The sequence below is a fragment of the Anguilla anguilla genome, chromosome 6 (genome assembly GCF_013347855.1).
Source record: "Anguilla anguilla isolate fAngAng1 chromosome 6, fAngAng1.pri, whole genome shotgun sequence".
NCBI classification, from domain to species: domain Eukaryota; kingdom Metazoa; phylum Chordata; class Actinopteri; order Anguilliformes; family Anguillidae; genus Anguilla; species Anguilla anguilla.
Genome location: NC_049206.1, coordinates 35881088 through 35897133, shown reverse-complemented (window position 1 = coordinate 35897133; position 16046 = coordinate 35881088). Strand labels below are relative to the sequence as shown.

The following is a 16046-nucleotide window of genomic DNA, read 5'->3' as shown; positions in this document are numbered from 1 at the left end:
TCAGGACATTACCTTTTTACAATTTCATAAAATTTTTTAAAGATTAAATATAGAAAGAGTACACTGTCACACGGTAGGGACAGAGAAGCTGGACACTGGGAGATGCAGAAATTCGAGATATCACTGTCATTTTATTGGGAGTCGCAAGAGAGAGCTTAATCATTAACGAACACAAACCCTTCGCCCGTCACCCTCACGGGATCTGGGCAAAAACAACAAACCAAAACAACAAAGACAAAATAAATGAAATTATATGGTGGAAGGGTTTCAGCCTTCTCCATGGTACGTGCTCTCTCTCACCGTCGTGGTGGATCCCCGGTCTCAGACGCCTACTGTGGAAAGAAGTACAATTAAATCCTGGACTGATTCTTAACATCATCCAGGTGTGTGCTTACTACCAGTAGTAATTGCCCTGAATTCCTCCTGGAAACTGAGCCTTGCCACAACCCCCTTGAAGCTTTTCCACATTTTTTTGCGTGTCAGTGGCTGTTTTTATCAGGGGTCATCAACGTGTCCGTACAAGGACAAACCTGTCCGTGGCAAGACTTGTCCGTGGCAACAAAAAAAAATTAATTGGGAAAAAAAGTTGTTTTTTTTCAATGATAATATACATTGCAATCATTTTCTTGTCAAAATATTGACAATCTAATGTTTTCTGAGACTAATAAATGAATTAAAACTTGACCACTTCAAGTTTTGTATGTCTGTGGTAAAAATCGTATTTTGACCAAAAAGTCTGTCGCAAGCCAACACGGTGATGACCCCTGGTTTTTATCCTTGCTTTGCGGTTGGGAATTGGGAATCCTATAAGTGTGTGTTAAAATGTGTGCTACAATGAATCTCTAAACTGAAGCTGACTTGACATCTGTGCACATGATACATTTAGGCATGACATCTTTCTGCAAGTTTTAATGCATGATTTTGTATATGTGCACTTTGAAAAAGTGCTAGCAAGTGCAGATTTTTCAGGTTTTTTCCAGATGTTACTGTTTAGTTCCAGATGAAAGTGCCAGACATTGGAGAATTGAACAGACCACCTCTTCAGGTGTCTGGATTTTGGGCATGGGTAGGGTATGGGGTAGATCATCTCACGTATTGGGTATAAATGTAATTTATGCATAAATGTTTACAACATTTCATGTAATCCCCCCTCCCTCTCCCTCTTCATCTCTTTTTCTATCTGCAGTGAGTGACAGTTGCTTCAGGAATCTTGCTGAAGACCGCAGTGGAATCAATCTCAAAGACCTTGTGCATGACCCCTCTCTGTGAGTATCTGCCCTATACTTCAAAGTATTCCGCCATATATCCCCTATCTTCCTGAGTACCTATATCCTCAATCACCTCATACCTCATACCACCCTGTAAGTACCTACCCACCCTCACACCCCATACCTTCCGGTGAGTACCTACACACCCTCACACCCCATACCTTCCTGTGAGTACCTACACACCCTCACACCCCATACCTTCCTGTAAGTACCTACACACCCTCACACCCCATACCTTCCGGTGAGTGCCTACACACCCTCACACCCCATACCTTCCTGTGAGTACCTACACAACCTCACACCCTATACCTTCCAGTGAGTACCTACACACTTTCACACCCTGTGAGTACCCCACATATTGTTATGACCGCACACAAACACAACCTGTCTCTATCTCTCTCACACACACGTCCCTCACCTTCCTCTCCTTTAGTCCTTACTAACCTCATGGGCCTGAGGGGCCAAGCAGCAGTGTACAGGGTATCGTTTGAATAATTGATTAATTTCAGTTCAATTACAATCATGCCACACTTGATATTTCACACCAGCGTGCAATGTTCCAATGAGCCCTTCTGTTGTTTTGTGTAATTGTCATTAATTCGACACTGTGGAAGCTAATAATATTTTCAGTGAAACTGTCACTCTGAACTCTGAATGCGCAACCAATGGGGTTGGTATGGTGATTTTCAGGCTGCCCCTACAACAGACTGCTTTATAAGGGTCCAATAGTGGGAAGGGTGTGGCAATGTCATGCCATGCATGCAACAGGGCAGGTGCAAGACAGATCCATTACATTACAGGCATTTGGCAGATGCTCTTATCCAGAGCGACGTACAACAAAGTGTATAACCATAACCAGGAACAAGTATGACGAAAACCCTGGAGAGAAGTACAAGTCCAAGTGCAGGGAACAACCGCATAGTTCAACTTGGACCCTGAAGGTTAAGCTGTTTAACACTAACACAAACGAGAACAGCAACAACGCAGTCTATGCAAAAATACAAGCAGTAGTTAAGACAGGTGCATTAACTAAGTCACCTACAAAACAGCTACCTAGTTACAACCCTAAGCTTACAGTCATTTACAGGGAGGTAGGGAGGGATGGGGAGAGGTGCAGCCTGAAGTGGTGAGTCTTCAGTCGTCGCTTGAAGTGGGTCCGTGTCTCAGCTGTTCTGGCCTCCACGGGGAGGTCATTCCACCATCGTGGGGCCAGAACAGACAGGAGACGTGTTCGGGAAGCGCAGGTGCAAAGAGGGGGAGGTGCCAGGCGTCCTGAGGTAGCAGAACGGAGGGGTCTGGCTGGCATGTAGGGTTTGAATATCTTGTGGAGGTATGCTGGGGCTGATCCCTTGACTGCCTGGTATGCTAGGACCAATGTTTTAAATTTGATGTGAGCTATAACAGGCAGCCAGTGGAGGGTAGTGAGCAGGGGAGTGACGTGGGAGTGTCTGGGGAGGTTGAAGACCAGACAAGCTGCAGCATTCTGAATGAGTTGCAGGGGTCTGATGGCAGATGCCGGTAGTCCAGCCAGAAGAGAGTTGCAGTAGTCCAGGCGGGATAGTACCATTGCTTGGACCAGGAGCTGGGTTGAGTAGGTGGTGAGAAAGGGGCGGATTCTCCGGATGTTATACAGGAAAAATCTGCATGCCCGGCTTACTGCTGCGATGTTCTTGGAGAGGGACAACCTGTTGTCCATCACCACTCCGAGATTCTTGGCACAGGGTGATGATGTCACTAAGGTGTCCCCTAGGGAAATGGAAAAATCGAGGAGGGGAGAGTTTAGAGCAGGAATAAAGATTAGCTCCGTCTTTCCCGGGTTGAGCTTCAGGTGGTGATTGTCCATCCAGCTCTGGATGTCCCTCAGGCAAGCGGAGATGCGGGCAGGGACCTGTGTGTCCGGTGGGGAGAAGGAGAAAAAGAGTTGTGTGTCGTCAGCATAGCAGTGATAGAACAAGCCATGGGCAGAGATTACAGGGCCAAGGGATCTGGTGTATAAGGAGAAGAGAAGGGGACCGAGGACTGAGCCCAGGGGAACTCCGGTGGCGAGGGGACTGTGCCACAGATCCCTGTTGCTGCCAGGGAGGACAGGAGGATGGAGTGCTCCACAGTGTCGAATGCAGTGAAGAGGTCTAGAAGAATCAGGACAGAGGAGAGGGAGGCTGCTCGTGCGGCATGGAGTGACTCACTGACCGAGAGGAGTGCAGTCTCTGTCGAGTGGCCAGGCCTGAAGCCAGACTGGTGGGGGTCAAGCAGATTATTCTGAGAGAAGAAAGCAGAGAGTTGGTTAGATGCAGCACGTTCAAGTGTTTTGGATAGAAAAGGGAGGAGAGATCCCGGGAGGTGGTTCTGAATGACTGAAGGATCTAGTGTGGGCTTCTTCAGCAGCGGGGTGATGTGGGCCCTCTTAAAGGATGAGGGGAAACATCCAGAAGATAGGGAGGAGTTTACGAGGGAGGTGACAAATGGGAGGATGTCTGGCGTGATTGCCTGGAGGAGAGATGACGGGATAGGGTTGAGGGCACAGGTGGTAGGGCGGTGGGTGAGCAGGAGCTGGGAAACTTCAGAGTCTGTGAGGAGAGAAAATGTGGAGAAACAGGGGGCGGAGGGCGCGCAAATCCATCTATCCAGGGGGAAAACAATATGGATGTCATCCAATAGTAGGCCACAGAGAAACATTCTTATTTTATTTTGTACATGTGGTCCATGCTGGACTCATAAACTCTTTTAAAGTTGAATTAACACTGGAAATCTTTCAAGCATGACCACACCTACACACATGCAGAATGCACATTTTACACAGGCAGTGTATACCAGAGGAGGCTGGTCCATAGAGGTTGCTCCTCCTCTATTTTTTAGAGGCAAGTGGGAGATCAAAATATAAAAAAGAGTAATTGGTTGAAATAAACCATTACCAAATCTCAGTATCATTTATAAAATATTTTTTCTCTCTTCTTTGGAAAAAATCCATCATTGAAATTCTGATTAAAATGCTTCAACAGCGACACCTGTAGGGCAGGCAAGAGAGGAAAGGACAGTCTGTGTTAAGTGGTGGTGGGGGCAGAGGAGGACAGGCTCCTGCTGTCCTCCTTAGGGTGGGATCATTTATATCAATTTAATATACTTCAATTTTTTTCATGCTAATCTCTTATTGGCCAAAACACGTAAAATGATGCTCCAAGGAAGGATGTCCTCCCTAACCAATCAACAACCAGAATACAATATTGACATCGCGTTGGTCCAATGATAATTTCCAAATTTCATCTTCAATTCTCTACCACTGTATTGTATTATAACGTGCAAATTGTGAACTATTTTTAAAACACATCACTAAAAAATTAGATTTTATTTAAGCCTTTTCAACCAGAGGAGGCTGGTCCATAGAGGCAGAGGATGTTGTCCAAATTTCCTTTTTTTAGATTTACGTTTCCCTTTTTTTAATGAGCAGTACTAGCTAGCTACTTGCGTTAGCCAACGCACCAGTTAGCTTGTTGTAGCAGCCCTGAAGGACTGAGCTAACGGCGAGAATGGATTTTGAGGAGAGTGGTGCTGCTATTGCTAACGAGGCAATTAACGCATGAGTGAGGGGGTCACAGAGAGGCATGGACGCAGACGCAGAGAGTGGGATGGGGAAGAACATCTTGTGGATTATTTGTTGTCACAGCCATTCCACAGTTTGGATTACGCAGCAGATGAGGATCAAGACTGCTGGACGACCAGCTCCACAGATAACCGTGATCAAAAATGCTAATTCTAGTGACACATTATGCACACATGAGGTTAATTCCCATCCAGAGCCCGCAGTGATTAGATGTGTCTTTCCCTCTCGTTCACCTGGCCCCTTTCATCCTATGATATGTATATGATATGTAAGGAATAAACCACGATGGGCTGTCCCGTTATTGGAAAATAATGTAGGGTCGCTTAACCATTACATTACATTACATTACAGGCATTTAGCAGAGGCTCTTATCCAGAGCGACTTACACAACTTTTACATGGCATTTTTTACATTGTATCCATTTATACAGCTGGATATATACTGAAGCAATTTCGGTTAAGTACCTTGCTCAAGGGTACAACGGCAGTGTCCTACCCAGGAATCGAACCTGCGACCTTTCGGTTACAAGCCCAGTTCCTTACCCACTGTGCTACACTCCGCTACAAACCAGCCCCGAAGTAGGCTACATTATTTTCCAATAACGGGACAGCCCGGAGGGGTTTATTCCACTTATACAACGGGTTACCAACAATGACTATATATGGTTGGTTAGTTTCATATTTATACTATCTTACTTTTTAAATGTTGTGGTTGCGCAATGTAGACATAACGTTTTTCTAAGACCCTCTGAAACGGGTTTTTAATGCCAGCTAGCTTTATGACAGGTTCGCCGTCACTTGTCACCTAGCCAATATTAAAATTATTTGTTTTAGGTCAGAATGGTCTCACGGCATGCTTGTTATCCCAGCTAGCTAGCTAGCTAACTATTGAATTGTATTCAAAACAGCGGTTACTATAAATGCAATCGTTTACGAAAATATGGATGAAAATGCGTCCTGTAGCCATGAGTTCAATGCGGAACGCCTATTCTACTGTCCAAATGAGGAACGATTCCGATTTGCACGATGGCTGGCAACCATAAATAAAGCTAGCAGCAGTAACTAGAAATGTGATTCAACATTGCCATCAATTGGGAAATTGGATATTGAAAAGGGGAGGGGATGTAACAACAAGTCAAAAGCGAATGAATAATGTTGCTGTTTAAACTGCTTTAGAATGGTGGATTTTGTAGTGCATTGATTTTAGAACTGTTAAAAGGCCGAGGTGTCCCTTTACTGAGAAATAATGCCCACCATTGGACTAGTCAGAATCGAGTATTCAGCCAAGCCGTTGTATAAATGATAATATGATATTTGTTCCTTATGGAAGATCGGGAAAAACTTTGGGTGCATTACTTACCTTAATTGTATAGTAAGTTTGCATTAGGTTGCTAGTTGGATATTGCTACATTTGAACATATCTCTACTTACTTATGTTCAAGTTATGTTAAGTAGCCAACTAGTGTACGCCGTGGGTTGGTTTTCTTCCTGTCCTCCCCAATTTTTTGAGTCACCAGCCGCCACTGATGTATACACAATTACATATGCATACACTTACACATACAGAATTTATAAAAACACAAACAGTACAAAATCTATGCGGTTTTCTTCTGTTCCTCTTCACTTTCCTCTGGTGTGCTGTACTGTAATGCATTGCACTAAATTCCAGTCTTGTGATGTTTTCCACTGTTCTGTATTTCGGTGTAGTGTAATTATACTGATAGTGTACGTTTCATGAAACTGAAAAAGTAATGCCAGAAAAGCTGGTTAACTTCCTATGTTTAAAAAATATATATATATAATTTTTGTTATTTTTGTTATGTGCATTTGACAAGGCATAGACTATGTTGCATATAGTATGCAAAGCAAATGGAGTTCTGGTGATTGTGGGTTCAAACATAAAGACATGCTCTCTTTCCACTGTCCTCAGAGGAGATAACCATCCAGCCTTTAGCTTTGTGATGTTGAACTTGCAACCAAAAGAAATAGGAATCCTCATTCATTACAACTGCAGGCCACAGAACAAAATGTAAGTGAACTCCTGCCTGTGGCCCCATGTTAGGGCACTTCTTGCGTGCTCTGAAAAAAGATGCAGTAAAAGCACATAAGGGCGAGATGTGGGCTACAGAGCAGAGATACTGTAGCTCTTCCAATATTTATTTGTGTGCAACTGCTTCTTAGGTAGCTATAAGTACTGTGGCTTGGTCATTTTGTGTATTCAAGATGTAGATGCTCTGTGAAGATGGTTTTGTGTGTGAGGTCACTTTGTGAGTGGAACAGTTTTTGAGGTAGCATTCTGTGTCAAGGTACAGTTGTACAGTGAGTGTGAGATATCTCTGTGAGCATAGCTTATTGTTTTGTTTAGGTGTATCTGTGAGTATAGTACAAGGTGCATCACTTGTTTTGAGAGCTGTGTCACTAAATCCCTGTTAGGTAGTCTTTATGTGCTTGAAATACACTATATGGCCAAAAGTATGTGGACACCTGACATCCAACAATTCATCCAAAATTATGGCCAATAATATGGAGTGGGTCTACCCTGTGCTGCAATAACGACCACCAGGCTTCTGGAAAGTCTTTATACTACATTTTGGAACATTGCTGCAGAGATTTGCTTCCATTCAACCAGAAGAGCATTAGTGAGGTTGGGCACTGACTGGGTAATTTGGCCCGGCTCGCAGTTGGCTTACCAAATGATCCTGAAGGTGTTGGATAAGGTTGAGGCCAGGGCGCTGTGCAGGCTTATCAAATTTTTCCAGACCGTTCTCGACAAAACCATTTCTATATGGATCTCACTGTCTGCCCAGGGGCATTGTCATGCTGAAACAGGAAAGGGCCTTCCCCAAACTGTTGGGGAAGCATATAATTGTCTAGAATGTGATTGTATGCTGTAGCATTAAGATTTGCTTTCACTGGAACTATGGGGCCTAGTCTAAATCATGAAAAACAGCCCCAGACTAAGGGGTGTCCAGATACTTTTGGTTGTATAGTGTAGCTCTGTGATTGCATTGTGAATAAGGTAATTATATACTGTGCAGTTGCAGGGCCTTACTGCTACTATGAAATAGGGAAGTAAATCCCTTCCACCTCATTCATGTTGGGTTTGCATTTGAATGTATTGTGGCCATTGTGCATCACCTAAGCTGGTGCTCCATATCAGTGATGGTGGCTGAGGTGAGGTTCTCCCTCTGCAAAGCACTCAGACATCCGATGAATAGCTCTACAAATACAATGAATTATTAATTGAATTGTAAGAGCAGATGGAGCTCGTTACTAGAGATGTCTCAAAACTGCATAGATCTGCACAGCTGGGGTGCAGCTTTAGGCAAGGGGCACGGATAACTCTGTTCTCTCTCTGACAGCATATGCTGGTGATGATACTGCAGTGCTGAGAAACACAGAGGCTGCACTGGGACTGACTAATATTGGATTGCATTTGTATAGTTAGCACTTTTTACCATTTCAAAGCACTTCACAGTGATGCGGAAGCAGCGGGTAGAGGTGCTGCTGCTGTGAGTAAATCTCGAATAAATCCAGAGATCTACACGTCTGTCGATGGCAAAATCATTGTGGAAGATGAACTTTTAAACTTCCTCGCCGTAAAAATGAAAACTCTGAGCCAGGACGACATTATTTTACTGGCTGTGAACCACTTCGGGTCGTAGTGGATTGAGAGTTCCAAGAAAGTTATTTTCGAACTCTGTCCAAGCTCCACTCAACGCTTTATAGTACATAAAGGGCCGCAGAAAGACGTAAATAATGTTAAGAGTTGTTTGAAATTACTTAACGAGGCTGGTGAAAACATCCCTTGCCTTGTGTCTCATTACTTAGACGAACTTCCGCCTGTGACATTCAACAGCCTTGACGTTTCTTGCCTGCTTGGGAAAATCGAACGTCTAGGCACAGAAATTTCTACCATGAAGCAGGCTATGTTTGTACAGACAAATATCTGCGATGATCTCCATACGGTAACAGCGGGGAATTGGGGAAATATTAGCATTGCTTTGGAATACATGTTATTAAATTTCGGTGAGGCAAGATAGCCTATATTGTTTGTAGTACCGTAACTTGGCGTCATTTTGATATCAATACTTTTAATGGCAGGCCTGGATTTTGGCAGTCTGAATGAATGAGTTATTGACGGTGTATGTCTTGTATGTGTGAGTAACTTGGCATTTTTGTACGTTGAAAACGTGTTTTTTTATGAGATATCATTTCTTTTTGCAAAGCGTTTTATTACGAGAGTGAGAAATGCGAAGTGACCCTGTAAGAAACGGTTGTGGATTATGGCTATCCTTGTGTGAATTTGTACAGTCTGATGAGCGTGTACGTTTAGAAGTTTCGGTTTGCTATATATGTAAAACAGTGGCTGTGACAAATGGTGCGGTGGCGTAATTGTAAACGCATCAGAAAAGGTGAAATATGGGCAGTGTAGCTATGTAGGCTACTCACGGATTTGACGGGCATCCAACGAGCCTTGATTGACAAAAGAATCAGCAAGCCTGTAGAATTAGAGCTGCCTAGGTAGCAACTTGTGTACCCTTCTGTCCTGCTCCGTTGTGTGTTATTTCGTGAAGATGCACTTTTAGTGTTTGTAAGGTTTATAAGGCATTTTGATAGGCTTATCTGCAGGTAGGAATCCTCTTTACTGTTTTGTTAAGCTAGAACCGGAAAAGTTGATAGTGGAGAATAGGAGCGGACGCATATGTCCCAGCAGGCTTTGCATATGAGAAAATAACAACAGTGTGAGATAAATTAGGCGAAATGATGAAATTGCGTAGTTGAAACAATATGTTTTTTTAGCAGAATGGGCATGTAGGTGAAGGTTGACATGATCACAGACTATAGTGCGTAAATGAAGTAAATGAAGTGACCATGAGCGAGCTTAGTTTCCTTATCAAACGGTATATATAACAGTCTGTATTTAACGTTAGTTGTTGAAGTGGAGGGTTAAATAACGTGTGCAATCTATTGCACTAATGTGTTTTTCTCATGTTCAGTGCTAGTAGTTATACTTATGAGTTAATCATGATTTTAAATGTAATGTTTTAATGCGGAGTTGCAGAACGTACATACGTAGTAATTGTTTGTAGCCTATGAGGCTAGATAGAGAACAGGGCGAGGTAACATGAATGTAGAAACGTGGCATTTGCTGATAAGAAGGTTTTGTACGGTAGCCAAGTGAAGAAATATAGTTAGTAGAAATGGCACAGTGGTGAACTGGTGTAACTTTTTAATAAAAGGAATACATTTGCCGTCATGAAATGCATATGGGTGGCCGTGAGTGAGTTTTGGTAAAGAAAATATAAGCGTAAGAAAACGTTAGTGTAAAAGAGGAAATGATCTGCCTGAGGGCAAGTCGGGATTCAAGCCTTAAACCGGAGGTTTACCAGTCTGTGACTTTGTTAGTGCAGCACCATGCCATAGCTATGCAATGCGTGAAATATCATTAGCAAACCTGCTGGTGGTTTTAAAGAAGAACACAGGCCAGTAAGCACAGAAGAGCTCCCATTGAATCCATATGGCGTAGCAATATTGTAGCCGGTTAATAACTGAACGTACAGACGGTAAGTCATAATGCATATGGCTTAGCAATATTGTAGCCGGTTAATAACTGAACGGTGAACGGCGGGTAGATATGGTGCAAAAGCAATAATTGATAAGTAGGCTAGTAGACAATTATTAGTGAGGGTCGAAGCAGGTTAAAGAAACGTGTTCCTAGCTGGGCTTGAACCTACGACCCCGTGTTCCCAAGACTGTAACCTTGCCCACTAGGCCACAGGCAGACTAGCTGTTTAAACTGGAAATGTTTCAGAGTAAAAAGGTATGGGTATTTTGCGTGTGTATGCGCGTTTTTGATTGGGTCGTGTAGGTGAAGATTTGGCTGGTGTCAGTGAAATGTCCAATGGGGAGACATATTGTTAGTGGGATAGGCGGCAGGAAAAATACGCCAAGGCGCAACTTGGCGGGATGGCATACCTGCCATCCCAATATAAACCAACGCTTGTACGTGATTGAGCAACCTGGTCTAAGCAGAGGGGGTGCGCCCTGGAATCCCCAAATCAGCGAGGAGGCGCCAAGCCAGGGTGTGGAGAGTGTAACTCAGGCGATTGGAGCCTCGGTCCTGGATACCAGTGCAGCTGATGGAGCCGCGAACACGGAGCTGAATGGCAGCGCGGCTGGATTAACGCCACGGTCACCTATGTGGAGCTACGTAGTAAAGGAGGGCCGCCGTCTAAAACATGTCACTGGAAATGCTACCATACAGTACAAACCCCGTCTGAATCCTCCCAGAGAGAAAAAGACAAGTGGCATTGTTGGAACCAGCGCTGGGTGAAACATACAAGTTATAAAGACTAAGCTGGTGAGTGTTTTCGCTACAAAATTCTCGCCTGACTTAGACTCGGAGACACTGGCTATTTACTTGAAAGAAAAACTCTGCCACAGTGTAACCTGTCAAAAGATAGACACTGCTCAAAGTCGGTTCAGCTCTTTCAAAATAACCGCCAAATGCAATGGGGTTGGCAAAATGTATGACCCACAGCTTTGGCCAGAAGGGACTTTCGTACGGCGTTTCTATGAGCCGCGCAAACCCAGGGCTACTGCAGGGCTAGTGGATGTAGAAACACTTACTGCTGCAAGGAATGTGCGTGTGCCTGAGGCTGGGGCATCTGCTGCAATGTAGATATGATCGTGATTCATGACAATTAGAGTTGTGTCATATAACTTGCGTGGCTTGCGCTTAGGACAGAGTGCTGGGGACAAAGCGCGATGCATTGTTATTGACAAGCTCCTGGAGAACACTTATATTTTGTGTATACAAGAAACTTTATTAGCTAAACAAGACCTAGATAAACTTAATTCTGTTAATATTGATTTCCATGAGGCAGGGGAGTCCACAACAGATCTGAGCACGGGAATAGTGCGTGGCAGAATACCTGGGGGGGTGGCCATTCTCTGGCATAAGAAATATGATCCACTGATCAGTGTGATTAGGCTAGAGGTGGATTGGTGCATAGCAATCAAATTTGTACATAATAAGAATGTTTTTATAATTTTAAATGTTTACATTTACAATGAGGATGAATATCTTAATAGGCTCGCTTTTATAAGTTCTTTTAAGAAAATGCATATACGTGTATATTTGTTGTGGGTGATATGAACGCTGATATTTCAGATAATAACTCCCTATTTGGTCAACACTTAATTTTGTCAAGATAGCAAGCTGGTTCTCTCCAGCAAAGTGCTGTTGCCAGTAGAAAGTTACACATATACCAGAGAAGCATGGCATACAACATCTTGATTGGATCACTGTATATGTACAGCCGATGCTCATGACTGTTTAGAGAGTGTTGAGATTTTGTATGGTCTGGCCACAACCGATCACATACTTGTCTCTATGATTTTAAATGTTGATAGTCTACCTGAGCTGACCAGTTATGATAACCACGAGCAAAGTGGGAAATTAGATTGGTCAAGGCTTACAGAAGACGACTTCTGGCATTACAATTCACGGACTGATCAAGTAATATTGATATACCACTTGATGCTATTCTGTGTGGCAACATTAACTGTAAGAACCAAAACCACAATAATGACATATGTATAATGTATGATAAAATTGTGAATTGTCTAAATAATGGCAGTAAATCATTCTGCCACAAAAGGTCTAAACAACATAATCTCAGGCCAGGATGGAATGAATATGTGTCTGAACTCCATTTAGAGGCCAAAGAAGCTTTTAATAACTGGGTTTTATCAGGAAAAGCTAGACATGGCCCAGAGTGTGAACACAAGAAACACGCAAATGCTAGATTTAAATATGCTGTGCACTTTATGAAAAGAAATGAGCAGGCCATGAGGGCAAACTCCATGGCCAAAAAGCTTCAGCAGAATAATATTTATGAATTCTGGAAAGAAGTTAAGGTTATCAATAACAGTAAGATGCCCTTGCCATCCAGTATTGATGGGGTTACTGGGTCTGAAAATATTGCTGAACTGTGGGGAAAACATTATAGGGATATTTTTAACTGTTAAGTGTGATGAATTTAATGTTGGTGATGTTTCTAACAATAATTGTGTGGTTATTAGACCTGATGAAGTGTGCTATGCCATTGAGAAATTGGCAGTGAACAAAGCATGTGGCCTTGACCAAATAACAGCAGAACATCTGAAATATGCTTGTCATAGGATCTCAGTGTTACTTGCCATGTGTTTTTCTGGATTGTTAATGAATGGCATACTACCTGACTCTATTCTGTCTGTCTTATTAGTGCCAGTTGTCAAAGACAAAACCTGCGAAATATCCAGCATAGAAAATTACAGACCAATTGCCCTGGCTAGCATATTATCCAAAGTATTAGAACAAATTGTCTTGGACAGGCTAGCAAGAATACATAATAACCACTGACAATCAATTTGGTTTTAAAAATAAACATGGCACAGATTTGTGTATATATGCACTGAAGGAAGTTGTCAGTAAGTATAGAAGACATAACACTACAATATTTATTTGTTTCCTTCATGCGTCCAAAGCATTTGACCGAATTAACCATGGTAAATTGTTTATTAAACTACAAGAGCGAGGGGTCCCCCAATACTTGATAAGGATCTTGCATTTTTGGTATTCACATCAAACCATGCAAGCTGGATGGGGTAAGAGTATATCTGCACCCTTCCTAGTGACCAATGGGGTTCGACAAGGTGGAATACTGTCACCTGTTCTCTTCAATCTTTATATGGATGATCTTTCTAAAAAGTTAAAAGAGTGTAAGACTGGATGTATGGTGGGGGGAATAGTCTTATTAACCATCTGGTGTACGCTGATGACTTAATAGTCCTGTCTCCTTATAGTGCTGGCTTACAGCAACTGCTCAGAGTCTCTTCAAGTTATGGTGTGCAGTATGACATCAAATTTAATTCTAAAAAGAGTGTTGTCATGATTGCTAAAACCAAGGAGGATCAGAAGCAAAATTTTCCTCCATTCTTTATGGAAGACCAAGCGCTAAATGTGGTGAACAAAGTAAGATATTTGGGTCACATAATCAGGAATGATCTATGTGATGACGACGATGTGCAGCACCACTGTTGCAAACTGTATGCACAAGCCAATATGCTGGCACTCAAATTTCATATGTGTACAGATGATGTTAAAACAGCTCTTTTTAAAGCCTACTGTACTCCACTCTGTACAGCCCACTTGTGGTGCAGTTATAGTAAAGCAAAAATTAAAAGAATCCTGCTTAAGCTCCCAAGATGGACAAGTGCAAGTCATATGTTTGTGACTAGTAATGTTCCTACCTTTCATGCTGTGTTAAGAAATTTCATGTACAAATTTATGCGTCGGTTAATTGATTCAAAAAATGTAATCATAATGGCTTTAACTGAGCCTTCACAAAGTGATACAAGGTATTCCTCTTGTTCTTGGAAACACTGGAACAAATGTCTATGTGTTTTAATCACTGTGGACTTGTGAACTGCCATGATTTTGTACATATGTATGTATTGTTGTCTTCGTATTTTATTTTATTACTTTTACTTTTATTATTTTTCTTACTGCTATGGACCTTTGTGTCTGAAATAAAATTAAATTGATGCCACCTCACAAATGTGCGGCACCCACAGGGGAAGGTCTCTGGGTCAGGTGTGATCATTTATTGGTTGGTAAATGGTCAATGTATCATAATTCAAAATAGTTAGTGTTCATGGAAATACCTTAGTTATCTTACAAAAAATGACCTTGGTGGCTAACAACCTCATGGAAGAACTTAGAAGTCATGGAATGCCCCTCAGAGCAGATCATAATGCAGACCAAACTAGAGAAACGCAGCCAAAATTATGTTCCAGAAGATTTTTAGCATCTTTACTATTATTAAAAGTTGCAGTACTGAGTCATTTAAACATTAGATTTAAAGTGCAGCCTTTCAGCTGTCAAATATCATTGTGTTTAATGTAGGGTGTGTGGAAATGTGCAGACGTATGCAAGCTCTACTTTCCTATGCATTTGTAGTACAGGTTTCCCCATTCCACCTGTGGCTGACCAAGGAACATAGCAGCAAAGTGCACAAACTCCTCCAATGTACTTTCCAGTAACTGTTACACACTAAAGGTCACTCAGATCTATAGAAGAGAGTATGTGAAAATGAGATTTCATGAAACTAAATGGAGGAGCTACTGTATGCTAATAGTGACTCACTGATTTGAAATGAACCTTGAATTGGGTTATGAAGTGCAAAGCCTGTTTATTTGAAGAAACTGTTATGTATTAGTTGAAATATGTGAGTGATTGACAGCTCGGTGGATTCTCTGCCTTTTATGACACTCCTCTCTATCACTTAGAAAGAGCTAGTGTTGATCAGAGGACAGTTGCATTTCCTATTGATCTCATGATGCAACCTGTTGACACCTGACATGTTCTGGGATAATTAAAGGGAGAAAGGGTAACAGTCACTATGACTACACATATTGAGAAAAATTACAACTTGCGTGAAAGAAAGTTAAGACCTGCTGTACCCTGGCAGTAAAAAAAAAACCACAATTATCTTTTCCACTGTTGAATCTAGCCCTGTTTAAGCCTGTGAAGTTGTTCATGAACTCCTCACTTATTAGGGGTCCAAGCACATGTTGGAAATGCTGGAAACCTTTCATATTTGTCAGAGATATTAATATTATTATTATTAGGGGTCCAAGCAGCGAAGCTGGTGGAACCCTATTGTATCTGTTAGGATTATTATTATTATTCTTATTTTTTTCCGGTAAAAGTGTCTGAGGCTCAGCAACCATAAGTCCTGGAGCAACCAAATTTGGCAGGTGGGTTCCTATGGCCCCCCACTACTCAGGCAGTAAAAATCACGTATGTCAGCCAGATGGTGGCGCTATAACAAAGGGTAACGCGTACAAGGCCATAACTCCCACACCATACGTTAGATCAACACAAAACTTCATCAACATATGTATCTGAACATGCTCTACAACTTTGCCATTGGCCCCACCTATGTCCGCCATATTGTTTGCCCGCCATTTAGACTTTTTAGTTGGGGCGTGGCAGTTTTCTCCGCTAAAATGTCTGAGGCTCAGCAACCATAAGTTGTAGACCAACCAAATTTGGCAGGTGGGTTCCTATGGCCCCCCACTACTCAGGCACTAAAAATCACCTATGTTGCCCAGATGGTGGCGCTATAA

At 42.3% G+C, this 16046-nt stretch overlaps 1 protein-coding gene across 4 annotated transcripts in view; it reads left to right on the top strand.

Moving 5' to 3' along the window:
• Positions 1 to 16046, top strand: part of LOC118230618 (gephyrin) — a 396841-nt gene that overhangs the window by 136337 nt on the left and 244458 nt on the right. For all 4 annotated transcript variants that reach the window (XM_035423780.1, XM_035423781.1, XM_035423782.1 and 1 more), the window contains exon 2: positions 1187 to 1265. In XM_035423780.1, coding sequence (XP_035279671.1) covers positions 1187 to 1265 — 79 coding nt within the window. The remainder of the gene's footprint in view (positions 1 to 1186; positions 1266 to 16046) is intronic.